The 26,333-nt window shown below is 56.4% G+C and overlaps 1 protein-coding gene across 7 annotated transcripts in view; it reads left to right on the forward strand.

Moving 5' to 3' along the window:
- NAV1 (neuron navigator 1) overlaps nucleotides 1–26,333 on the forward strand; it is a 302,165-nt gene that overhangs the window by 218,568 nt on the left and 57,264 nt on the right. The window contains exon 1 of one of the 7 annotated variants that reach the window (XM_054026401.1): nucleotides 24,388–24,490. The exons of the other annotated variants lie outside the window; for them this stretch is intronic. Coding sequence (XP_053882376.1) covers nucleotides 24,429–24,490 — 62 coding nt within the window. The 5' untranslated portion in view covers nucleotides 24,388–24,428. Of the gene's footprint in view, nucleotides 1–24,387; nucleotides 24,491–26,333 lie in introns of those variants that run through there. 7 annotated transcript variants of the gene reach the window in all.

Raw genomic sequence — 26,333 nt, forward strand, 5'->3', positions numbered from 1 at the left:
ACTCCTCTGTCCAGGGAGGAGTGATCTGGATTCATAGGCGCTGCTCTCCCGGCGGAAGGCACAGCTCCCAGCTGCAGCGTCAGTCCCAGCCATGCCAAGCTCCCCAGAGTGGAAGGCTGTGGCTGGACTGGACTGTCCCCATGTGGTCAGCGGCGCTGGGGTTTCTCTGTGTCATGCAGCCTGGCTGCTTGATTGAGGCAGGTGCCAGGACCAAGCATCCTGTGGGTGGGGCCTGCGCTGCCATCAGTAGCCCCCAGCCCAGGGGTGACTTACAGGCAGCAATTTCCTGTGCATTTAGGCACCCCTTGGGGACTTTTATAACACTTCACACTTGCTCCACAGCAGCTCATTAGTCCCTAAGGGGTCCCCTCCTGGTCACATGGCATCAGGGCGATACCTTTCCCCAGCTCTGTAGTCACCTACCACTCAGCAGCATCCCCACAGGGGCAGGCCCGTATGGGGAGGGGACCCTGGGCAGGATTTGCCGGGCTGCCCACCTGTTGGTTCTGGCCTGGGGCTGGGTGATGATAAGGGACTGAAGCCCTGCAGAGATCAGCTGCCAGGTCTCTCTTTCTTTCCCTGGAGGTGACTCCCTTTTCTGGACACTACTGCAGCGTTTCTGCTTTTCTCGCTGCGCCCCCTGAGGAGAGGGTGACTGGGCAAAGCCTGCCTCGCCAGGCCACAGCACAGCAGAAGGTGCTGGGAATGGAAAAAATAGTGTCTCCATGCTTTGCTGGGCTCTGGCCAGAGGCCTGAGCTGTGGGAGGCTGGGATGCGTCTGATGGCTCTGTAATGCACTACAGCTGGACAGGGGCAGCCTTTGTCCTGGTCAGTTACAGCTGCAACATTCCGGCTTCCAGAGACTGGTCAAGCCCAGACCCATGGATTCAACACCCACAACCCCTGCGAGATTCTAGCACTTCCTGTATCTGTAGGCTCTGAATTCAAACCGCCCCAGCACTGGGGCTTTGTGATGCTAGAAACCCAGGCCCATGTCTCCTCCTCCTGCTAGCCCAGCAGGCATGTACCTGCCATACTGGGGAAATGTGGGAGCGCAGCCCCGGCCGCGCTGCTCCATCTGCCTGCGTGGCAAGGAACAGCTGGGATTGTGTGACAGATGTTTGTGTGGGGAGGGACGGGGGTGAGGGTACAGGCACATTTTCATGGCATCATGGCCGGGCGGGGCCCGTTCCATGGCAAATGCGCTAAGGGTGTTCTAGGAACTTGCCAGCCAGCAATGGGCTTTCGTTTCCGTTGCCAAATGTGCCGTGGATTTGCTGATGTGCTGACAGCCTGTGAATTCGGGTAGCCTTGAAGCTGTGTTGCCACTTAGGGGTTCAGTGTTCGAGTAGGAGGGGAGATTTCCCTGCCTTTGGTGGGGGTCACCCCCTCTCTGCTCCTTGGTGCCTTTTGTCCTTGGCTTCTATGCAGCTCTTTGCTCTGGGAATGCACCGCATCACACCCAAGCATGACTTGGAGTTTCCAAGAATTTCCAGGGGGAAGAACTGACCCCCACTTCTGAGCAAGGCCCAGCTGCTGCAATTCCCCATTGGCCCAAATCTTCTGGATCTTCTTCATCAAACCTACTCAGTGCCCAGCCCTGGACCTGACCCGTCTAACTGCAGCATCCACTTCCTTACCCCTTCTGCCCTCCCAGCCTGCCCCTCCCCGGACAAGAGCCCACATCTGCTCCCCCAGGCATTGAACTCACCTACAATCCACCCTCAAGAGGATGTTTCCCTCTGAGTCAGGGATGGGAGACGTTTCTCCATCATAGCTTTCCCCAGTGGCACAGAGGGACAGACGCTGGTGTTCTTGGGCACAGTTTTGGGGCAGAGCCATAGTTCCCTGCTGTAGGGGGAGTGTGTTCGAATGGTTGAACTCAGGGACCAGCCTCCAGGACTCCTGGGTTCTATCCCCACCTCTGCCACGGCTCGCTTGGGGAGGTTGGGCTAGTCACTTTCAGGTACAGTTCCACAGTGGCTGCTGATTGTGGGTCCCTTGGGTTCTGGGTGGCTAACATGAGGGGGGAGGGATAGCTCAGTGGTTTGAGCATTGGCCTGCTAAACCCAGGGTTGTGAGTTCAATCCTTGAGGGGGCCACTTAGGGGTCTGGGGCAAAACTCAGTACTTGGTCCTGCTAGTGAAGGCAGGGGGCTGGACTCGATGACCTTTCAAGGTCCCTTCCAGTTCTAGAAGATAGGATAGGATACCCTGCCGTATTTAAAACATTCCCCTTAGTCTTTCTGGCCTCTCGTTTCCCCATCTAAATCCAAGCAGGGAGCAGATACTGGTTTCTGCTGAGGTGAACACTAAGATGTACAACTCCCAAAGTCAATGTAAGGACATTTCAGGCGCATAAATCATTTTTGATTAAACCTGAAGGCCGTAGCTGGCTGCATGGAGTCAGCAAGGGTACATCAGAAAACTCGCTCCACAATGACTGTGGTTTTCCAGTTGGTAACACTTTTTCCCTCTGACAATGACATTCCAAAGGAGAAGGCTGGGAAAAGAGCTGTCGTTAATCTCTGAACCAGTCAGGTAGCAGAGATTTGCATGCACCATCGGATTGGCTCATTAGAGGTGAATATGCCTTTTCAGAGAAATCAGCTGCAGCCAATCAGGAGGCAGCAGTTGCCTGTGCAGTTTGATTCATTGATGTTCTGCCAAACCTCCCTATTACTGATCTTTCAGGAGGTGAACAGCTTCCTGATTGGAACCTCACTGTTGTCAGACAAGCATATGCCCCAGTTCGACTGTAGCGCACACAGTGTAGTGCATACACAATCCAATAGCAGTGCACACACAGTCCTAACTGCTTCCCAGGGAAGCTGTGAGCTCAGAAAATGCTTTGAATTCCCGGGTAAAAGGAACCATGAATGAATTGTTTTTATAGTAGCAGCACCTAGAAGGCTCAGGCAGTGATGACGCTCCTTTGGCGCTAGTGCTGTACACACGCAATGAAAAGGCAGCCCCTGCTCCGGAGCCTGTCACTATTCCTAGGGCAACCCAAGGGGCCTGTAGGAGCCATGCGGAGGCTGCCTGACCCCTGAACCTAGCAGATCAGAACAAATCCCTGGTTGCTTCCCCTCGGCTAGGAGCTGCAACAGCAGCATGTGGGGGATGCCGTGGGTTCCGGCAGGGGCGGGCGTCTCTCTGGTTCGGTGCGTGAGCTCCATAATCGTCGCCGTAACACAATCACCCTGTTCCATGCCAAGCCGATCTGAGATGAGCCCGGCTCCTTCCGCATGAGCTGGCTGCTCCGATGCCTTGAAATATTCATGCTGGGTGTCTTGGTGCCTTCCCGAGCCGCCCTCGCCAATATCATCACCCTGTCCATTCAACCACAAGCAGCTCCGCTACCAAGTGTTCCAGCTGGGTGGGGGGAGGACAGGGAGGGCCGCTGGCAGTTTGAGTGAGAGCCAAAGTGTGGGGATAAAGGCCATGCTGGGCCTTGGGGTGCACCCCAAGGCCATGGCTTCCAGGGAAGGGGGGGCAGCAGGTTAGTGTCACAGCAGCAGCAGGACCTTGATCCCTGCACAGCGACTGGCTCCTGGCCAATCTGATTGCTCTCATCACTGCAGGAGGAAGGGTTGGGTTTGCTCTGATGGGATTCAAACCTATGCTTGCTACGGGTGCGAGTCTTGTGCTGCGGGTGCTCACCCACCGCCCTCCAGAGTAGCAGAACCCAGCACGCAGCTGGTCAGGTCCACAGGGAGATTCCCCATTTTCTCATAGGAAGAATACGGTGGACAATTTGCTGTAACCTGGATGCAAAGCCACAGCTCTTGCTGGTGGCTTCCTAGGACTTGGTCCTGCATCTTCCGGCACACCAGCTGACTGTCAAGATTTTTGCAGAGCTACTTTGTCCCCTGGGGGAGAGTTCTGCATGGCTCACTTTTCTCCCAGGGAGGGTTAAACAGGCATTAACAGGAGCACACGGCAAAGGAAGAGTTGGAATGAAAATAGTTTCCCTTCCCCCCTTTTTGGTCATTCTAATGCCACGCCCCTCCCAGCTCTCTGGTCAGCCATAGAGACTTGCAGGCTAGACCTGGAAAAGATGGATGATCATTAGCCATACACGGCTTCTTTATACATTGGACAAGGTGTGACGGGTTCGGTCAGAGAGACATCCCTCGAGACTGTCACTTGATGAGCTGGGATACCACTGAGAACAACCCACCTGCCAGAACAGGCGCCCCTCCACTTCTGTCTTGCTGAGTTAGACATTCCAGTCAGCTTCAGCACAGACCCCGAGGTTGGGCCATGCCCCTCTGCAGTTCACTGAAACTGAGATTCACTCAGCCCAGGGGCTTCTCAATTAACAGGGACTTTTCCAGCACCCAATGTTCAGCCTTTCTGGGAGCCTGAACCCCAAATAAATCCATTTTACTCTGTATAAAGCTTATACAGGGTAAATTTGTAAATTGTTTGCCCTCTATATCGCTGATAGAGAGATTTGCACAGCTGTTTGCTCCCCCCAGTATTAATCACTTACTCTGGATTTATTAATAAACAAAAGTGATTTTATTAAGTATAAAAAGTAGAATTTAAGTGGTTTCAAGTAATAACAGACAGAACAAAGTAAGTCACCAAGCAAAAGAAAGCAAAAACATGGAAGTCTAAGTTTAATACATTAAGAAACTGATTACAGGTAAATCTTACCCTCAGTGATGTTCCAATAAGCTTCTTTCACAGACTAGACGCCTGCCTAGTCTGGGCCCAATCCTTTCCCCTGGTACAGTCCTTGTTAGTTCCAGCAGACATCACAGGTGGTAAGTAGGGGTTTTCTTATGACCGGCTACCTCTTTTGTCCTGCTCCACCCCCTTTTATAGCTTTGGCACAAGGCGGGAATCTTTTGTCTCTCTGGGTCCCCACCCGTCCTTCTAAATGGAAAAGTACTGGATTTAAGATGGATTTCATTATCAGGTGACATAGTCACATGTCACTGTAAGACCCCTAGTCTCCATTCCGCATGGGCTGGCCCACACGTACACAGGAAGACTTTCAAGTAACTAAGGCTATTTACAATTTATTGTTTCTGGAGCACCCTTAATGGCCTCCACTTAATATGTTTACATCAGTGATACAAGTTTATATCTTATCCTCCTAACTCCAGATATAGAAATAATACATGCAAACAAATAGGCTGAACACATTTAGTAGATTACAAGCTCTCTAATGACACCAAACAAGGGGTATTTAGCATAAAGCATATTCCAGTTATGTCATATTCATAAGCATATTTCCATAAAGCATATGGAGTGCAACATCACACAAGGTACAAGCGCAAGGGGAGGGGGGCAGAAGGCTCACTGCTTCAGGCATTGAAAGCTAGACTGATCAGAGCTCCGTGAGGCTCCAATCCTGCCCTGGCCCCTGCCGAATGGACTAGCAGAGAGGCTCTGGGCTTGTCTACGCTTTCAGTGCTGCAACTGTAGTGTTTCTGTCTGCGCCAATGGGAGAAGCTGTCCTGTTGACATAGCATTGGTATAACTACGTTGCTCAGAGGGGTGGGTTTCCCTCCAGGCCCTCAGTAGAGGCGATAGATGGTGGCAGAGAGAGACTCCCCGCCCATCTGTTGTAAACCCAGCTAGCTAAAGTCTTGCCTGATGATGCTGGCACATGCTCTGCACCCAGCATGGCTCATCTCCAGAAATTCATGACAGGCCCAGTCCTCCAGCACTGGGAGGTCAGACTGGATAGAGGGGCCCCCAGTGCCGCTGGCACTAGGAGGGGAGACTGACGCCCCGCTGCAGGGTATCCGTCAGCGTGAAAGGAGCCCGGGTGCCCCCTGTGCTGCCAGCCATTGGTGCGGGCTCCTCACTACGAGGCCTAGTGCGAGGTATTTCTCAGAGGATGGAGGTAGGGCCCATGGGGTGCCCATGAGCACTTCCTATCTTGGCTTCTGGGCAGATGCTGAGAGGGGTCGGGGTTTTCCATGCGGGGCAACCTTCTTATCATCTTTGTCTTTGCCTTTCCCGAAGGCCTAAACTACTGGGGACTGGCCAGTGCAGAGAGGGACAGCCCCCCCGCAAGCCTATCCCCCACCCTCGTTAGCAATGCTTCAGTGTCTGGCCTCACTGTTGGCTTACATGGCACTGCTCCAGGGGCTGGGTTCGCACTGTGGAATCACCGGGGGTCCGCACCTGGTTTGGGAAGGCGACGTGGTCGAGTGGGAAGGGCGACGGGCTGGGTTTTATGAGACTTGAGTTCAATTTCCAACTCTGCCACTGACTTTCTGTGTGACCTTGGCAAGTCATGACCCTGCTCTGTGCCTCAGTTTCCCCTCCCACCCTTTGTCTTGTCCACTCGAATGGTGAGCACTTTAGGGACTGTCTGTCTGTGTGTGTGTGTGTGTGTGTGTGTGTGTGTGTGTGTGTGTGTGTACACGTACAGCACCTGGCACAACGGGGCCCCACACTCAGGACACCTGGGCTCTGTTGCTGGCTCTGTCGGGGCCTTGCTATGTGACTGTGGCCGAGTCCTTTACGCTCTCGGTGCCAGGTAGAATGGGAGGGGTGGTGCCCGCAGTTGGCTTAGCTCTGGCAGGTTTGCAGAAGACAGCGTGTTACTGCAGATGCATGCCCAGCCTCACAGCTGATTCCATCAGGCTAGGGGGTATCAAGGTAACCGCACCTTCCCTCATTGTGGTTTATGAGGCCATGCTTGCTGGCTGTATGAGTCACCAGCAGACTGGGATACAGGGCTGTGTGTGTGTGTCTGCATGGACGCACGTGGGGTGGAGGAGGGGAAGGGTACACACCAGCCAGGTGTGGAGGGGAGAGGGGAGAGGGGGGCTTTCCAGAGTTCTGGCTCAGAGGCCGGGATAAAAGGATGGGGTAGAGCAGCTTTAGTCACGAGACTCTTGGTGCTGAGGTGGGCTCATCTGCTACACGAGTTGAGGAGTCTCATGCGTGCAGACACAGGTGGGGTAGGAGTCATGGTATTGCTCTGCAAAGCCCAGCGCCGATCTGGGGTGTCCTCCTGGGCCCCCATTTGTCTGATTCACCATTAAAAGGAAAGGAAGCCGGGACATAAAGATTATCCCCCTCCACACACACCCTCTGCAACCATTCTAGCCCAATAGCTAGGGCAGGAAGCACTCACCAGCAGTGTATCACCAGGCCATGGGCCGCCCCACTGTCGCTGGCATGAAACGGAGCCACTGGGACAGCCCTCTTGTTCAATAGGAAGATGCAGCCCATGGAGACTACAGTCCTCAGCATTCCGTGCGCTCAGCGGAGGTCGTGGGAAGTCAGACACAGCACTGCATGCTGGGCCTTGTAGTCTCCATGGGTCACGCCTCTGTGTTGCAATGGAGCTGTGGGCACCAAAGGCTGCCCCTTGGCTGCTGCTTGAGCTGGGAACCAGGGATCATTCCTTTGCGGGGGGATGATTCCCCACTGGTGGCATCGCTAATGCAGAGAGCCTCATGCAGCCTCAGCCCAGCAAGCGCTCACCATGGGGCGCATGGAAGGAGTAACGCCAACCAGAATGGAGACACGGTGCCCCTGGGCATTGTCTGCTCCTGACAGCTGGCACCCAGAGTGGCTGGAGACTCTAGGAGGCCTTGGGAGAGTGGGGACTGGGGAGGAGGCATGGGGATTCTAGGCACAATCCAGTGGCTTCAGATTGGCTGAGGCTGGACGACTCCCCCAGAAATGTTACTGTGGGGGGTGGGAAGGGGATCAAGGGGTGATGATGCCCTGGAATGCAGCACGCTGGGATAGTATTTAGAAAGAGAACTCAGGGGTGGAGTTATTTGGGGAAATCCACACACAGGGCAGGGATTTGGGGAGCCACCTGTAATATTTAGAGAGGCTGGAGCAGTTAGTCAATATTGGGAGCCTTGCCGGGTTGTTTCCATTAGGAGAAGAAATTGATTATATGAGTCAGGGATATTCTTTGGTGCCATTCCTGTTTATTTGTAAAGAATGCACACCGAGTCCCATTCCCCTGTAGGGAATAGTAGGAATAATTCTCAGCAGGCAGTTTCCTTGCTCACCATTTCCAGGCCTGTCTCTGCAGGCCATGTTCACCACTGCTTCTCTCGCTGTGGCTTTCTCCTTCTAACACCCATGGTTTGCCAAACAATCCCCCAGCCCCTGTGTTTTAAATCAGTCCCTGGGGAACCACTCAGCCCACATGGCTTAACTTTTGACCAGGCCTTGTCATATGACCATTACCTTGGGCAGTGGCTTTTATTGTGTCTAGCTATCACTACATAAAGGGATGTTTAATTGCTCCCACCATCTAGCCTGAAAGAAGGGTGCATAGCACACCTATCAGTCCTAACAAGGTTTGTGATTGTGTATAGCTCAAAGACATGAATACTTTCCAGTCAGGCTGGGCTGGGATTTGGAAGCTCCTGCAGGGATCGGGGCGACTTGTAGGCAGAGACACTTTTTTTCGTTGCTCCCATGTGAGGGAGAGTTTGTGGTGGTGATGGCCCCCCATCAGTGTGATGATTATGGGCGTGAGGCTAGGAAGGAAGTAGTGCCCCTCTAACATGGGGCCCCCGTTGAGCTCTGGGTTGGGACAGGCACGGTGCCCAGCAGCCAGCCCACAGCTAGCCTGACTTGCTATTCTCAGCAGCCTTGTAGCATAACACAGCCAGGAGGTCAGAGCAGCTGTTTGGCTGAGCTGCTCAGTGAGCTGCAGGAGTGGGAGGCCTCGCTGCCTTTCCCCAGCGTCATCCTGTCTGAGGCAGGACTGGTGCTGGAGCTCCAGCCCTGTCCGCTCTCCCACTGATCCCCCCCGACGCTGGCTGGCTGGGCGCCATCTCCAGCCTCAGGCCCTTAAACCCCCCGGAAAGGGCTGAGTCCACACACGGAGGCTCCCACCGGAAGAGCCCATGAAGTCATTGCCACCCCAGCAGCGTCTGGCTCTCGCCTCTGAAGCTGAGAAGACCCTGGGGGACAGAGAACTTGGCCAGCGAGCTGTGACCCTGCACATGTGTCTGTCTGTCTCTGTGTGCGCCTGTGCGTTTGTCGGTGTAGATCTGTGCGGGTTTGTGTGCATGCTGTGAGCTGGCACTCTCTCACGGGCAGCTGTGCAGGCTGCCGCTCGTGGGGGGAAGGACGTCCAGGGATGTTTTGCTATTGTATAAATATTTACCACCCTGTAATAAGCAGCAGGGATTACTGGGAGCCCCAGCCCCTCTGCATCGCAGCTGGCCTGGCACTGTCACAGTCCGTGCTGTGACTCAGTGGGCTGGGTGAGGAGTGGGGTGACGTAGGATGCAGAGAGCAGGGCTGAGACAGGGCAGGGCAGGAGGAACTTCCCCTCGAAGGGGGGCATTTAACTCTTTATGCCCCCTGCTTCAGTGCATATCCCTCGCTCCTTTCGCTTGCACTGCACATCCATCCCGCAGAACAGAGAGCTACGGATAACATGTGTGCTCCTGGGGCGTGCAGCCTAGAGGTTACAGCAGGAGACTGGGAGTCTGGAGAGCTGGACTTTATTCTCTGCTCTGCCGCTGACTCACCAGGTGACCTTGGTCACTAGCCACCCTGGGCCTCAGTTTCCCCATCTGTAAACCAGCAGCATTAATACCCACTTTTGGAAAGTGCTTTGAGATCCTCCAGTGAAAGGTGCTGTATAAGTGCATAGGGTCACTGATAATAATTGTGATTGTTATAGGAACCTCCAAGCCCCTTGTCATGTGGCATGTACTGTCTGCCCCTCTCACTCACCCCGGTGTAAATCAGCAGTAATCCTGCTGCAGTCAATGGTGTGACCCCAGGGTAAGCGAGGGGGAGAGGAGAACTTGGATAGGCAGGTTACCATCCCTGCTGTATGACCCCAGGGTAAATAGCCCCCTCTCCTGAGCGTGCAGCTCTGAATTAAGGCATTGGTCCAGCCCCACCCTTGTTCCCGAAGCAAAACATACTCTTCTTTCTGTGACTTGGGCCCTGAGAGAACAGCTGTGGCCAGCTGCACTGGCCCAGGGCCAGCTGGGCCTCCCCCCCCACCTCCCACGCGGAGCAATCTGTCTGGGTCGCAGTGAAGGAAGCTGGGAGCAGCTCAGCTCACCAGCCGTGTCACTGGCACCCGTCGCCCTGCCCAGGATTTGACGCCTTCACAGAGTGAGGGATCAAGGAGCGGCTCTCAGGTTACCGGATCCGGGCCTCACCAGGGAGGGGGAAATCAAAGATCGCGTGGGAGGGATCCCTCTGCCCCACGGACAGCAGCTAAATATTGGGCACAAGGAGCCGATGTGGGGCTCAGGGGCTGCGTGTCTGTGCGTGCGAGGAGGTAAGTGTGGCAGGATGTGTGTGCCCAGCACAGCCGTGAGCTTGTGGAGGCGTGTGGGAGGACTAGAGGAGCTCTGCGGTGTCCCGTGGTCGGCTGGGTGTCTGGGCACCTGTAGGATGTGGGTGAATGTGGGAGTGTTGTGTGTGGGAGTGCAGATGGCCGCGGGTTGTGTAGCGGGGAGGTGTGGGAGTGGCGTAGTGCGGTTGTCCATGGGAGGGTATGTGAGCTGGCTGGCTGGGTGCATAAGGCTCCTGTATGAGCCCTTTGCTGCAGGCCCCCTGGCCCCTCCCTGCGGTCTGTAGTGACAGGAATGTGGCCGGTTTGTCTGTCCAGCCCTGGAAATCTGTCCTCAGGCACTAAGCCAGCCCACGCTCTGACACCAGCCTGGTGGTTAAGCAGCAGGGGGTGGTGCAGGCCAGCACACTGAGGCACGAGGGACATCTATGTAGCATCTACCTCCTGCATGGAGGTTGGTCCAGCCGGAGATTGTCCCAAGCCGGTAGCAAGGCCCAAAGCGTGTCCTGCCTCCCCAACATCAGTGAGTGTCTAAAGGGGGAAGGGTGCTAGATCCATCCACTGCGAGGAGCAGCTGCCCACCTGCCCTCTGGGAACACAGAGCCTGATCCTGTGCCGCTTCCCTGGGAACAGGATCGGGCCCCTGGCTCCTAGCAGAGCCTGGTTTCCAGGGAGTCCTTGTGTGTGTGAGGTAGCTCCAGTGCCCTGGCAGCAGGCAGTGCCGGGCTGGCGTGCGCCCGCACTTCGCTAAATGCCGGCATTGTCAGCGCGCTCTCAGCGGAGGAGCCAGAGGTTTGGACCCCGCTTATGTCCTAGAGTTCCTAGAAGTGGCTTTGTCAGGCAGCCTCTTCCAATATAAACAGCGGGCATGGCCGAGGGGAGGGAGCGGGCAGCGGGGAGGCCTGGGCTAGCATTTCATGGTAGTGTGAAGGCTGGAAGTGATTTGGGAAGACCGCCCCGCTGGGTTTGACGCCCAGCTGCTCGGCGAATCAGGAGAGCCCCCCTCCAGGGCTGGAGCACTTTGATGTGCAGATGGAAAATCGCAACCCTGAGATCCTCCTCTGGGAGTCTTCCACCTAATGGAGAACAGTCCAGGGACAGCCCCCCTCTCCCATAACACAATCTGTCCCCCTGGTCCCGGAGCACAACAGCTGGCTTGTCTGATTTGTAAAGGTCTATGCTTTCAGTCCGGAGCCTGCTAGAGGGGAGGCAGCTTAATCAAGTGGATGGACCACTGGGGTGGGAGTCAGGAGTCCTGGAGCCTGGTCCTCGGTTTGCCACTGTATGACACTGTGCAAGTCTCTGTGCCTCAGTTTCCCCTTCTAAAGTGCTTTGAGCTCTGTGGGTGGGAAGTTTCATTGTTACAGTGGCAGGGCAGAGCCGGACCACTGTGTGCAGAGAGGAGTCTGAGACAAAAGCCTTGCTCAAGACAGGAGGGAAACTGGGAGATCTGGATTTCACAACCAGCCCCTACTTATAACTGGACAAGCTAAACCCCTGGAGCTGCTCAGCCCTGAGCTTTGTGGGGAGTCAGCCTTGGTTGGACTCTGCAAACATTGCTCCCGGGACAGGACCCGCACTGCACTGTCCCTCTGGCACTTTGAGCTAAGGCAGCAGCCTGGGGCAGTGATGCTGTGGCGCTGGGATGAAAGCGACTCCGGACACTGACAACGCACACCCAATGCAGAGAGCCAGCAGGCCTAGGGTGGGAGTGGAGGAAGCAAGGGTTCCTGGGTAGACCAGAGGCGAGGTGGTCGGTTGTCTTGGGTTCTAGTCCTGGATCTGCTGCTAATTTGTTGTGTGACCTTGGGCTGGACACGTCCCCTCGTGTGCCTTAGTTTCCCTGCCCCCATATGGGAGTCGTAGCAGGGTGCTGCAAGGGTTGATTGATGATGGTTTGCAAAGCACGTTGAGATCCTTGGCTGGGGAGGGCATTGCTACACGTGAGGCAGTGTGGCTCTGCAGGATACCCAGGCTCCTGCTCTCCAGGGTGCTGGCTCTCCGCTGACCTCAGCAGTTCTGCGTGGCATTCCAGCCAGGGCACATGGTTCAGATTTGCCGCTGACATCATTGCCACAAGTGGGTAAGCGCCGGGATCGTCTGGGCCTCCCCTCTCCGCCAGAGCTTTCCCCACGGAAATCAGACCCCGCTATTACTGCAGTCTTCAGCGGGGAGCTGGAACGGGGTTGGGGGAAGGGAGAAGATGCAGTGTGAGTTCTGGCTGCTCAGCACAGAGAGATAGGCTGGAGCGGCTTCCTGGGACAGGAGTGCTCATAGGAGAGTGGGGATTTTGCTCTGGAGCAGGGGATGGCAGATCCCCAGGGCGGTGTTGGCCAGGCTTGCATGTCCTCTCTGGAAAGACAGTGATGATACACCCCAAGGTGGGAACTGTCATGAGCCAATAGGCTGGGGGTGGGATACAGCAGCACCCGGTCAGCGCTAGCAGCTGGTTGGGATCTGGGATCCAGTTGGCATGCGGGATCCAGTGGATGGAGCAGAGGATTCCCTCAAGTAGGACTGGGGTCTGGGATGTTGGGGCGAGAGAGCTAGTGTGGTTGGCACCAGCTGGGGCAGGGATAGGGGCCCAGGCAGGGCTGGGGAATGAGAGCTGAGGTCTGGGATCGGAGATCCCGCTGGGGCATGGCCAGGCCTGACTCAGAGACCATGTGTTAGTGATATGGCAACTGTGGTAGGTGCCAGCAACTGACTCAGGGGGCCTAATGGACAGAGCACTAGACAGCCATTCAGGAGGCCTGGGTTCTATTCCCAGATCTGCCACTAGCCACCTGGGGCAAGTCACAGTACCACTTTTTGTCTCAGTTTCCCCATCCGTAAAGTGGGGATAGTGGTACTGACCTCCTTTATGAAGCGCTTTGCGATCTCCTGAGGAAGAGTGCTGTCTAGGAGCTGGGTGGTATTATTGTGCTGGGCCCTCTGCAGACAGTCTTTGCCCCACAGACCTCACCGTGTAGTGATAGTCCCTGCACACCATTCCCTCTAACCCTTACTCACGTGCAGGCCTGGTGGCAGAAGTGGCTCTGGCGGAGATTACCATAGACTTGCCGATAAGCAGGCGTTTTGCCCGTAGGCGGCCATGGGTCAGAAGGGGCCAAGGCTGCCGTGGGAGAAGCAGGCAGGGACAGGGTCTCTGCGTGAGATATAAGAACAGCTAAGCACCATGCAAAGACAACGGGCATGCCGAGAGCTTAGCTTGTGTCACGGGGGCTGCCGCGCAGGACAGCTGGGACAGGCTGACCTGTGGTGCCTTGCCCCAAACCTTGGCCACAGTCAGGGAAACAAAGCGTCTGTCCCTGGCACACGGCAGGGCCTGCTACAATTCTTTGGTGGACACAAGGCAAACCACAGCAGCCCGAGCGGGGAATCCGGCTCTTGTCTACATGAGAGGGACTAGCTGTGTCAGAGCGGGGAGGGCAGCACTGGCTGTTGAGCGTTTGAGGGGCTGGAGAACGCGGGTGTGTTTATTTTTCCTCCTTCCCACAGAAGGAAACGTGGGGTTCTGGGAGAGCTCGTCCCCCGAACGATTCTCTAATTGGCTTTGAGGGCTGGACAGAAACAAAGTGGCAGGTTCATGAGCTCTGATTTAGTTGGGGATTGGTCCTGCTTTGAGCAGGGGGTGGGACTAGATGACCTTCTGAGGTCCCTTCCAACCCTGAGATTCTATGATTCTGAGAACGAGACTCTTTCCCCCTTTCCCAGAGCTCCATCCCCCCAACACAAATATTGATTTATGAAACTGTTTTGCTACCCAGTTCAGTGAAAGTAAATGGGAAGAGCCCAGGTGACAGAGCCCAGGTGACAGAGACGCAGCACCCACAGCTGCCGCGGTCCTGTCCCGAGCAGGAGCTGCTCCCTGTTTCCTTTCCGCTCTTTGCTTCCCAAGTGGGGCCTTCAGAGTCCAGTGCAGCCGGTCGGGGAGAAGAGCAGAATTCCCTGGCGAGTGGCACAAACGATCTCCCCCATCAACCCTAAAAACAGGGATCCTGGAAGGCCTGCTGACCTGGGACAGGACCAGGACGCCTCGCCATGGGCCACATGGACCTCACTGAGCTGGGAGCTTCAGTCCCGGCCTTTCTCATGTGAGCTAAGGGAGTATTGCATTGCCCCCAGCAACAGGCGCTTGAACTCACCAGGGGCAGCCACTAGAGGGAGACTCTTAGCCAGAGGGTGACTTGTCTGCTCCTCCCGTGGCAGGGCGAGGAGGTGCCTGCCTTCTTGTTTGCAGGGATTGCCAAGGGACGGGACGAGACAAGACGTGCAGGGCTCGTGTGCGAGTGCACAGCCTCCTCACTCCTGGGGACAGATCCCCGCCGGGGGCAAGGTGGAGGAGAGGTCCTCTCCTGAGTGCCGTGAGTGGGTAGTCAGACTGTTCTCCAGCTGCTCCAGTTTCATCGCCGATTGCAGGGGATCGTTATCCTGATGTCCCCTGTGGGGCACAGGAACACCCGCAGTCTCGCAGTCGGTGGGGCTGTGACGAAGGAGCCCTTTGCTCATGCCTGTCTGCGATGCTATCCAGTACCATGGCCCAGTTCCAGCTCCCTGTCCCAGTGGGACCCACCCATCAAAACAGGGATGCTGGGTTGTATCTCCCCGGGGGAGGAGCTTTGGGGCAGGCAAGGACAAGAGCTGCTATGTCTTAACACAGGGGTGCCCAACATACGGACCACGGGCCGTACACAGCCCACCTGAGCATTTCATAAGGCCCGCAGCCCGCTTCAATACATTATACTAACAGCTGATTCATTAGCGTTTTGTGATCACGTTTGCATGGTTTTAGTTTACACAAGTGTGTAAACAGACAGTACTGTACATAGAAACCACCGATCTCAATACCTACGAAACAAGCTGAACTGAAAATATAAATCAGCACAGGGGACTTTCAATCTTATTAAAATATTTAGAATCTGTTTGGCCCACACACAACTGTGCTAAGGTTTATCTAGCAGGCCAGACTAGGTCAGGCCCACTGCAATCAGAGAGCAGAGGCAACACTGCACTAAGAAATCTGCCTAGACACTTCACATCAGGGCTGGGCAGCAGACGGTTTCCCCGTCCTATGAGGATATTTGACATTTCAAAAAATATTCCCGGCCCAAATTGGGATGAAAAGTCGAAATCTTAAAAAATTTCATGAAACAATAATCCAGGGGGAAAAAATTGGTTTGGGTCCATGGAAACATTTCATTTGGGTGATTTCATCTTTACCTCTTTGTAAAGAAAATTTACCAACATTTCCAAACAAAAACCAAAAGTTTCACTCAAAACCTGCGAAACTTTTCAGTTTGAAAACATCAGAGTGGGGCATTTTCACAATATCAAAACTTTTTCAACCAAATATTTTGCAAGTTGGGTGTTTCATCAAACCCAGCAATGTTTTGCAGACAGTTTTGGTTTTGACAAATCAACATATTTGTTCAGAAAATTCCTGACTCGTCCTGTTCAGAATTAGCCCATGGTGGCGATACTGTAATGAAATAGAGGTGTGTGCGTGTGTGTGTGTGTGATGCAGCTAGGGGATGGAGTCCGAGCTGCTCATGTGTCAGACACCCAATACTTGCACCAACTAACGGAGATTCTCCTCAATTTGTCAGTGGTTTGGGAGCAGGCGGATGTGAGTTCAATTCTGGCGTTGCCGTTCGGTTCGGGGTGGATCTGGATCTGCTATGTTTTCTAGGATAGCGCAGCACAGAGCCTGCCGGAATCGGAGCTTTAGCACCAGCCCCACCATGTTTCCAAAAAGGCACCAACCCAGAGCAGAGGAATTTCTGCACCTCCCCCCATGGCCTGGGGGCTGCTTGGGGATTTCACAGCAGTTTGCAATGGAGTTAGGACAGAAAGAACCAAATCCCCTCCCTTGGGAGCATCAGTGATCACCACCTCCCACCTCAGCTGCCTCTGCCCCTCCTTCCCCAAAGCACTAACGGTTCCACTTCGCCAGCTGAGCTGGGGGGTTTGAATCTGGTTGGCTCCCTCTCAGCCAATGGCCAGAGACAGGAGCTAATGACCCCCCCCCCCGCCCTTCCCTCAGGCCACAGCCCCCCTAACCAGTAACAGGCAGGCACAGAGCAAGCCTGCCCCCCCCCCCCCCCACCTCCCCTCCCTACATCTCTCCAGCCCCTTCCCCGCCTGGCAGCATTTTTGAATGCAAACAAGATGTCATTAACCCTTTCACTTCCTGAGTCCCCCCAGCCCACCTCAAGCCGTGCGTTTGCTGCGGGGAGCACCGAACCCCTGGGTGCCGCTGCTGCATGGGGACCCTGTGCACCGCCTGGAGAAGAACTGGACCACTCCAGGACTGTGGAGAGGCATGAACCCTCATGTGGTACCCAGCAGATGGATGACTGGAGTGAGAGTCAGGAGACCCTGGTTCTAATTCTAGCTCTGCCACTGACCTGATGTGGGACCTTGGGCAAGCCACTTCCCCACCCCGTGCCTCAGTTTCCCCTTGTCTGTATACAGGGATTGTCTCTCGCTATATGTCTGGCCAGCCCCTCGCACCGTGGGGTCTCTAGGGGCTACTCTACTCAGGGGGCAGCTTTTCAAAAGCGCTGAAGGAATTTAGAAGTGCAAGGCCCGCTGACTCGCAGTGGGACATGTGCTCTTGGAAATCCCCTGCCTTGCGAACACACGTATTTCTTTGCATGTGGTATTGATGACTTGGGAAACTTTGGAAGTTACTGATTTGGGGCGCCCGGTTTGAGACACTCCAGATTGTGTGAGGGCTCCTTTAACTGGGGGCGAGGTTTGATGCTTTCCAAGGGACAGGCAGAGACTCTAGTCAGGGACAGAGGCTCATCTTCGTGTACCAGTTGTAAGGGCCATGTGGCCCAGTCTGAGGCCGTTGCATCTGTGATGGCCACGGAGGGGTCTGCACTGCCTGCTGCACAGCGATCCCCGGCATGTGGGGCATTCCCCGATTTGCCATGTGTGATAGTGCGCTGGGATGAGTGAGATGTTTGTGTAGCATTGGCTGCATTCCAGAAGGCTCAGTATTTCCAGGCGCGCGCGTGTGTGTGTATCTCTATATAGACACAAACACACACACAATCTGAGTGTCAGGCAGAGTTCTCCGCAAAGGCTCTTCATCTCAGGTCCATGCTGAACAGGTGTCCCCGACGGCACATGCCATGTGCCCCAGCTGTCACATACTTGCCTGGTAGCAAGGAGGCTTTGGAAATCCGCCCTGGCTTTTAGCCCCCCAGCCAGTTCAGGCTCCTAGCTCTGTGCTAGCAGCCTGGGGAAAGGTGCATGGTCCTCCAAAATGCCCTCTGTCTGCCCAGAAAAGTCCCATGTCTCGGGGCAGATGGGGTGCACACAGCCTTGCCAGCCCATGTGTCCAGCCCAGAGATTTGTCCTGCCTCTGCCTTGATTGCAACTGAGGTTACAGGGAGAAGGGCCCGATGGGACAAGGGCTTCTGCCCCCAGTGCTCTGCAGTGCCCACTATGGCCTGTCCAGGCTTTTCAGGGAGCTGCCTGGGCCGCAGGGGTTGTTCCAATGCAGGATCTGTTTGGGGGAGTGTACGTGTTGGAACCAAAGGGCCCGGATTCTGTTCCCAGTTGCGCTGGTGTGAATCTTGATGTCTAGACCCTGATCTCGCTCGCGGCTTCTCTTTCTGAAGAGCATCAGCCCAGGTCCTGCAGCAGAATCAGCCAGCCTGGGAGCAGCATGCCTCTGAGCGAAGGTGCAGTGCAGGCCGGAGACTGAGCCGCCGTCCTTTCTTTGGAATCCAAACCTCTTTTCCCAGCTGTGCCAAATATAGCAGAGGGGTGTCCCTGGGGGCTCCCCTGCAAGCGTCACCAAGGCCTCCAGCTGAGATCCAGAGGAGTGGCAGCTCCTTGTGGGGGAGGGGATGCATGGCACACTATTAGCAGTACCCCTAGGAGTAAAGGACAGCCTTTGGATGGGGGCTGCTGTCAGCAGATCACAGCTCATTTCCTGATTTCTCTGCAACTCCCCCACACGCCGGAGGAGATCGCAGCAGGCCCGGACTTTGGAAGGAGCAAGATCGATGGAGCTGGCTGATTTACAAGGCAGACAATGGGCTCAGCTCCTCACACTGGAGCAGAGCAGCACGTGGGCAGAATGAATAAGCCCTTTGGCGCAAGCTTGGATGCACTGGCTCGCCCCTCCCACCTAGGGACTGCCATTGCTCCGAGCTTTGGCAAAGGAGCTGCCCGGCCAGGGGCTCCCGTTCTCCTTCCTTATCCTAGTGCTGCTAACAATGAGGGGGGGTTCTTAGCATGGGGAGAGGCAGTGCTGTGCAGTCCAAGGGACAGGCCTGGGACCCAGGAGTCCTGCGCGCCAGGACCAACTCTGTCACTCACCGCCTATGGGACCTTCGACACGTCACTTCCTTTCTCTATGCCTTAGTCTCCTCTTGTCTGTTTAGCTTGTAAGCTGTTTGGGGCAGGGGCTGGCTGTCTCTGTGTTTGTGCAGTAACTGCACAGTGGGGCCCTGATCTCAGTTGGACTGATACCGTCATATAAATTATACAAATCAATGCACTGGGCTGTGTAGGATTAACAAAGCCTCCTGTGTTACACATGGGGAAACTGAGGCAAAGACAGGTCAAGGACTAAGGCAAGGGTGGGCAAACTACGGCCCGCGGGCCACATCCAGCACACCAGCTGTTTTAATCCGGCCCTCGAGCTCCCACTGGGAAGCGGGGCCTGGAGTTTGCCCTGCTCCGGCGCTCCAGCTGGGAAGCAGGGTTGGCAAAGCAGTGGCATGTCCCCACTTTGGCTCCTATGCGTAGGGGCAGCCAGGGCGCTACACTCCGCATGCTGCCCCCACCCCAAGCACTGCCCCTGCAGTTCCCATTGGCCAGGAACTGCGGCCAATGGGAGCTGCAGGGGCAGCGCCTGCGGATGGGGCAGCGCGCAGCAGAGACACCTAGCCATGCCGCCGCGTAGGAGCTGGAGCGGGAGATACACCACTGCTTCCAGGAGCTGCTTGAGATAAACGCCACCCGGCGCCTGCACCCCTGAGCCCTCACCCCCCCATACCCCAACCCCCTGCCCCAGTCCTGATCCCCCTCCCGCCTTCTGAACCCTTCAGTCCCAGCCTAGAGCACTCTCCTGCACTCCAAACCCCTCATCCCCCGGCCCCACCCCAGAGCCCGCACCCCCAGCCGGAGCCCTCACCCCTCCCCCATCCCAACCCCAATTTCATGAGCATTCATGGCCCACCATACAATTTCCATACCCAGATGTGGCCCTCCAGCCAAAAAGTTTGCCCACCCCTGAACTAAACTGAAATCTATCAAGCTCAATATTGATGCCCGTCACCATGATATCTGAGCACCTGCCACGCCAAATCAATAACAGTGGAACTAAGAGCGTCTACACAGGCGTGTGCCCCAGTTCAACTGAACTGGCTTTGAAAGTGGTGTGAAGTTCAAATAGTGCCCCTCTAAATGAGCACAAGGCCAGTGCAGGAATTCAGCTCTGGGGAGTCACTGAGTATGTCTACACAGCAGTACCATGTCAGAGCCTCAGTCAACTGACTCAGGCTCCTGGGGTTTGCTCTGCTGCACTAAAAATAGCAGTATAGACATTAGGGCTGGAGCCCAGGCTCTGAAACCCGGCGAGGAAGGCTCTGAGACTCAGATCTTTCTTTTGCCATGTGGACGTACCCATCAAGACCCGCTGTTCGGTCTTCTGAGGCAGCAATCAGTTCTCATCACCATGTCAGGCACATGAGTGAGTGACAGTCCAGGGTGGGTGGTGTCCGGGTCTCCTTGACACCCAGCCACCCGTCTTATTATAAACTGCTGGAGAACTCCGCTCGCCCTGTCGGCTGTTAACGGGGCACCCGGTCCCAGCAGATCGGGGTCTGCCAATGCCCCATGTCGACCTCCTGGCGCTTAGACTGTCTCTTTAAGGTTCTGACAGCCTACGTCTTCATTTTAACTCTGCCCCCTGTGTGCTAGCCTTTGTGGGGGGCGAGGGGAGGAATGGGGCAGCCTGCCAGCAGGAGGGGAGGTGGTGGTGGAGGAGCCATATGTTATGGCAGGGAGAGAGACACAGCTCCGAGAGAATGTGAAGGGATGCAGCCCTTGTACAGAGTAATCTCTGGGAAGGCTGTGCTTGACTGGCTCCAGGCCTTGCGTGTCTGGCATATGTAGTGGCTGGGTGGTGCATGCTGTGAGCAGCCATATAGTTCACTGATCTGGTGGTTGTTGCACACAGTGAGACGTCTAGAGATAGGCTGCATATGTGTGTTTGGGGGGGGGGGAGGGCGGGAATGTCCTTGAACAGGGTCAAGCAGTGGAGAAGCCTCCCGTGGGAAACGGCAGAAGCCCCATGATTTGAATCATTGTAACGCCACGTTGTTTTTGTGAGCTGTGAAAAGGCTTCCACCTTCTTCCCCAGAGATGGCTGCATTTTACTAGGGGGGAAAGGAATTTTGGGCCACTGGAACTGCTGCCCTGTGTAACAACTACTGTGTGATTCTTTCTCCCCTAAGTACTGGCTCTTGGGGACAATTAAATGCATGAGAGATTTGGGTGATCCTTTGGCATGAAAGGTGCTGTAGGATGCCATTAGAATTAAGAGACAGCTGGATAAAGCCCTGGGAATAGACAATCCTGCCTGCGCTTCAAGGGAGTTGCCTGGATGAGACCTGGTGTTTTTTCCCCACCTCTATGATCTCCTTCATTTAGAGAAGACAGCATGGCCTAGTGGACACAGCACCGCACTGGTACCCAGGTGACTTAGGCTCTATTCCCAGTTCTGCTTCATGACCCTGGGCAAGTCACTTCTTGACCTCGTGCCTCAGTTTCCCCAGCTGTAAAATGGGGATGATCCTGCCGTCCTTGGTAAAGCGCTTTGAGATCTACTGGGACAAGCTAGGGATTATTATTAAGAGCTGCCTTAACCCTTTGTGTGCCAGTGTGTGGAGAATATTCAGGAGCTGCATCCTTTCCACGTGACCTCGGAGGGATAGCAGGGCCACATCACGTTAAGGAAATTGCACTGCAAATCTGTGACAAAAGGTGCCTGAATTCATGCTCTGGAGTGGGCTTGAGACTGCACAGACCTGCATGCTTAATGCACTAGCCCTAGCATGCTGCTGGCAAATAAGAACATGCTGCCTCTCGGAGCTGACAGCAGGAGCCCTGGCCTGGCCTGGCCCTTCCTACTTTACTGCTTCACCAGACCCAGGAATAAACAAAGCAGAGACCCATTTACCAAGGAGCAGAGACAGGCTGCTGAGGCAGAGGAAAGCCCAAGGAAGGAATTACTTATTTCCCAGCCCACAGGGACCAGTTCTGCAGGGCTCGCAGCAACCGCTCTACTAGTGCTGCAATTAACCCCCTCCACCCTGCTGCCAAGCTCAACCTCCCCCATAAACACCTCCTCCAGGCAACAAATGAGGGTGCCCACCCCTGCAGAGGACACGGCATGGAGATCAAGGGTTCCTTTCTGCTCCATAAGGGCATGTTCCCGCTCAGTGGGAGCGTTTTCATGGATGTTAATAGGCAGAGGCAGATTAGGGGTTTGTGGGGCCCACCCCTTCTGCCTGCAGTCCCCCCACCTCCCGTGCTCCTGACGGGGAGCTGGGTTGGGGTGCGGGGGCAGGGCAGCCGGGGAGCGACAGGTAGGCGGACGGAGCGGGGTAAGCCCCAACACCGCGACTCCGGGTGGGCGGAGCAGGTCGGGGTGCCCATTTTTCTGAAGGCCCCCAATTGGCCAGGGCCCCTGGGCCCAGATCCCATTGGCCCAGTGGCTAATCCGCCACTGTTAATAAGAGCTGGATTGGGCCTCTGTAAGGCCAGGCAGAGCCATTGGAGCCAAGGGCAGCAGCTACCCCCACTGTCCCATCCCAGGTCCAGAATCTGCCCCCAGCTCTCTGCGTCTCCCCAGGCCAGGAAGCACCTGGGATCCCTTCCAGTGGGGAGGAGGAAAGTGCTTCCAATTCTCCCCTACACACACTCGCAAATCTCCGCACAGCTGTTGTTCCCATTGGTGTGAACAGGGGCTGTGTACACCCCCCACCATCGCCTGAGTGCCCCACTTGGAGATACAGGGTTCGGGGCAGTGGGGGGTGTCAAAAGGGGGCTTATTTGAAAAATGCTTCCTGGGGCATCTTCTGGAGGGGGGCTCCAGTCAGTGCAGTTAGGGAGTGGGGGCTATGGAAGGGGCTGGCAGGCCCTTTTGATGCCTAACTCCCTGCACCCCCATGCTCACAAGTGGCTCTCCCCAGGGAGCAGAGGGCTGGGATGAGCCAGTTTCTGATATAATTCAATGGCAACAATATCATAGACACTGATGGTCCACATGGGTTTTTATCTTTACAGACCCAGGAGAGCAGATGTCCTCTGTCCATCTCTCTTTCCTCACACCACCGATTCCTCCTTGCTCATGGTTCCCTGACATGTCTCCCCTTGTGTCTGCCTCCCTGAGGCCCTGTCTAGGCTATAGGTATGCGCTGAGTCAGGCAGACTTCTTTACAGCACTGTCAGAAGTTGTAATGTAACGGTGACCTTGCTGGGACCAGTTCAAAGCCCTGAGCATCCCGAGGTGGTAGCCTAGCTTTGAGGACACAGATCCAGTGCATGGCCAGGCTTGCACCCAAGTCCTTGTGTACATGGGACCTCTGACTTTGCATGGCTATAGGCGCTGTCTCAATGATTTTCACACCGTCCTGGCTGGCCTGGGTCACAGTGAGCAGCGGGCTGCTCTGGGCCCTGTGTGTGTGGGGTGCAAACGCTTTGGGGGTGCTGCTAAGGCGTTGGGGACGGAAGGTGCCATAGGAGTGTTAGCGTTATCAGAAGTGGGAGGCCCACTGGATTTAACCCTTTCAGCACCCTCCAAACTGGCTCCCTGGAGGAGAGGGAAGGATTCCACCCGCCAGGCTGCATGCATCGGGCACATGGCCATGTTGTGCAGCGAGTCACGGTGCCCAGGGAAAGGTGGGGCTGCTAGCTGGGGCTGGCGGAGACCCAGCTGTTTGGGCACTAGCCTAAGCTGTGGGAGGCCTGGGTTCAAATCTCTGCTCTGCCAAGCCCCTCCTGTGTGGCCATTGGCCAGTTGCTTAGCCTGTCTGTGCCTTGGTTCCCCATTGACTAAGTGGGGATCATAGCACTGCCCTGCCTGACAGGGGTGCGTAAGGATCAGTGTGGTAAGGATTGGGAGTGGAGGGGGGTCTCACATACTGTGGTAATAAGGGGCAGATAAGTACCTAGCTAGAGAGGGAATGATCCAAGCCTGGCCATTGAATAGTGAGGAAGGCAGACCTGGCCGGGGGACGGAGGGGAGAGCCACAGCAGTCTGCCAGTGGGTCAGATGTGGGTTATAATTAATAGCACTCAATGGAGCGGGGGGGGGATTTAAGCCTGTTCACTGGTGTTGACCCCTCCCCTGGGGCATCATCTCTGCTTCTGAATCAGCCAGCCCGGGTGTAGCCAATGGAGGAGTTTGGCATGATTTAAAAGAGGGAGTGTCCTTGCAGAATCCAGTATGGGGGGTAGCAGCGTGACACTGGTACCCACAGGACATTCCCCTCCGCCGGTGTGCCCGTAACTGGGCAGTGCCCTGCCATGCAGGGCTGGGCTTGCTGGAGCCGCCTGGCAGCCAGCTGATAGAAGGCCTAGGGAAGAACAAAGCCATCTGGCTCCTCGGTCACCCAGAGAAATGCTGCCCCGGAACATTATGCATTTCCCAGCACGGGCACCCCTGGCATGTGCCCACCGAGGCGTTAAGGCTGTTTTGTTGGGCACAGGGAGGTGACCTCTGCCCAAAGCAGGTGATTCTTCAGCCAGGGTGCAGCCCAGGCTCCCCCGTCTCTAGCTGGGGACGGGGTGCTGGCGGTGGGAGCTTCATGCCCGGGCCGGGTGTGCGCCCTGTGCCGCTGCAGCCGAGAGCTCGGCAGCAGCCCTTTGTCTGCGGTACCTGCGCCGGGTGTTAAAGGGGCAGCTCCGGGGCGGCAGGCAGCGCTGGGGGGAAAGGGGCGCTGCAGCTTTAAGGAGCCAGCCGCGGAGAGCGAGGGGGGAAGGCGGGGGAAGGAGGAGGGACCGCGGGCAGGGGCTTGTTCCCGGCCGTCCCCTCGCTCGCTCGCTTCATGTGGCTGTTCCCTGGGAACCCGAACGCGGCGCGGGGCGCTGGCTGCGGGCGCTGGGTAGAGGCGGAAATGCTGCATGTCCCGGTGCAGGGCGCGGGGCGGGCTCTCAGGACGGGGCGTTTAGCCAGCAGGTAAGAGTGGAGCCGGGCTACGCATCCCGCTGCGCCCCTACACTGCAGGGGGGCCCGGCCGCCAGTGCGGGGTGACAAGGGACGGGGGGGTGGCAGAGCCGGGCTGAGCTCCAGCAGGGCGGTGCGGGGGGGTACCATGACAGCCTGCCCCCCCGTGTGTGATCCGGGGGTCGCGGCGCTGGGGGCCAGGCGAGGTGTTTGCAGCCCAGCCTGTGCTTGGCAGGCGGGGTTGGTGGACCCCCCCCCCCCAAATGGCACTGTAATTTTCCGGTTGAAACCGTGGCTCGTTGTTGAGCTGGAAGCCGGGCAGTGTCCCCTGGGGGCGCGTCCCGTGTTGTGGGGGAAACGGCCGCATTTCCCCCAGTTTTCCTTCCTTTCTGATGATCGAATTTGATCTTCAGCCGGGGGGAAATATTCCCCCGTTGGTTTTAGCCTCGTTTGAAACCAGGCGTGTCGGGAAACGAGTAAAGAAAAAATCCCCCACCGGGGAGGAAGTTGCAAATATTTTCTTTGCAAAATCTGCAGAGATGTCCCCCCCCATCATTGCACGCGCCCGCTCCCCCTTGCATACGCCACACACACCCCTTTGCAGCCCTGGACTCCGGGGTCTAGGCAGCGCTGGCTGCAGCACACGGGGCAGCGGCTCTGCCTGGTTTATGCAACGGGCTCGATGCTTCCCTTCCCCGGGAGCGCGTTTGGATCCGGTACCCAAGCGGTGCTTTCTTCCCCGTGCTTCCTGCGAAACGCAAGAGCTCAGCAACTTGCCCGGCCAAGGTGCTGGCGGGGGGCGGATTTGAAGGGGCAGGCGTGCGGCGAGCGAGCGGCGCGAATGCAGGCAGCCTGGCGTTGCAAACGGGGGGATTTGCAATCGCTGCGTTGCTGCATATTGTGCAGGCAGAGCTGCCCTGAGCCGGCTGGGAAATCCCCGGCACCTAGGCACGGCAGAGAGGGTGTGAGAGCGGCGGGTTTTAAACTACCAATGGAGAGGCGCCGGGGGCACTGGGCAGTGGATTGCTCCGAATCGCTCCCGGGAGAGCTTTCTGGCGACCCTCCAATCCCGTCTTGTTGCGGGGTCGCTCCCTGATCCGTCTGTGGGGCAGGGGGCCGGGCAGGGCACGGCGGCGGTTGCCCGGGATCCGCGTGGCTTTGCAAACAAAGCTCTAATGGACACCCCATCAAACCCTGCACCCCGAAAAGCCCTGGCAATCTGCTTCCGGCCCCTGCCTGCGAAGGGGGCTGGGCGGTTTGGGATGAATCACAGGGCCCGCCGGTCCCATCTAACCGGTCCCTCCGGGGCTGGGGCAGGATCGATCCCTGCAGGGCTTTGTCTAGACTAGTTTGAATGCAGGAGTTAGACTTTGCCTCCCCGCCACAGAGCGTCACCTAGTGCTTCCCAAACGGAAATTAATGGGCGCCACACCCCTCTGCTGGGATCAGAACCCCCGGGGTTGGCAGCTCGGTGCCGGAGCCCGGGTCAGAAGCCAGGCACTGGCCTGTTTTGGCTTGGGATGCCGGTCAGAGGCCAGTGGTTTGTAGTGGGGTGAAGCGGTGGCCACAGGAGATCATACCCTGGCCCAATTCCCGCACCCTCCCTCTGTGTGAGATGGCCCTGAGTGGCGCTGGAGCGGCTCCCTGGGCAAGTTTTCCTGGGCCCGCAGGCTGTGAGCCTGCCACATGCCTCGCCCGCCTCCCACCTGCTTCCCAATTTATGGGTGTGCCTGTACCTAAGATCCAAACCCCAGATCCTGCAGGAGTCCCAGCGGATGCAGGTGCTAACCCATGCAGTGCAGGGGGCTGTGGGACAGCTTGACCGCCCTGGCTGGTATCCTTAAACCAGCTGGGC

This window comes from Malaclemys terrapin, chromosome 4 (assembly GCF_027887155.1).
Source record: "Malaclemys terrapin pileata isolate rMalTer1 chromosome 4, rMalTer1.hap1, whole genome shotgun sequence".
NCBI classification, from domain to species: Eukaryota; Metazoa; Chordata; order Testudines; family Emydidae; genus Malaclemys; species Malaclemys terrapin.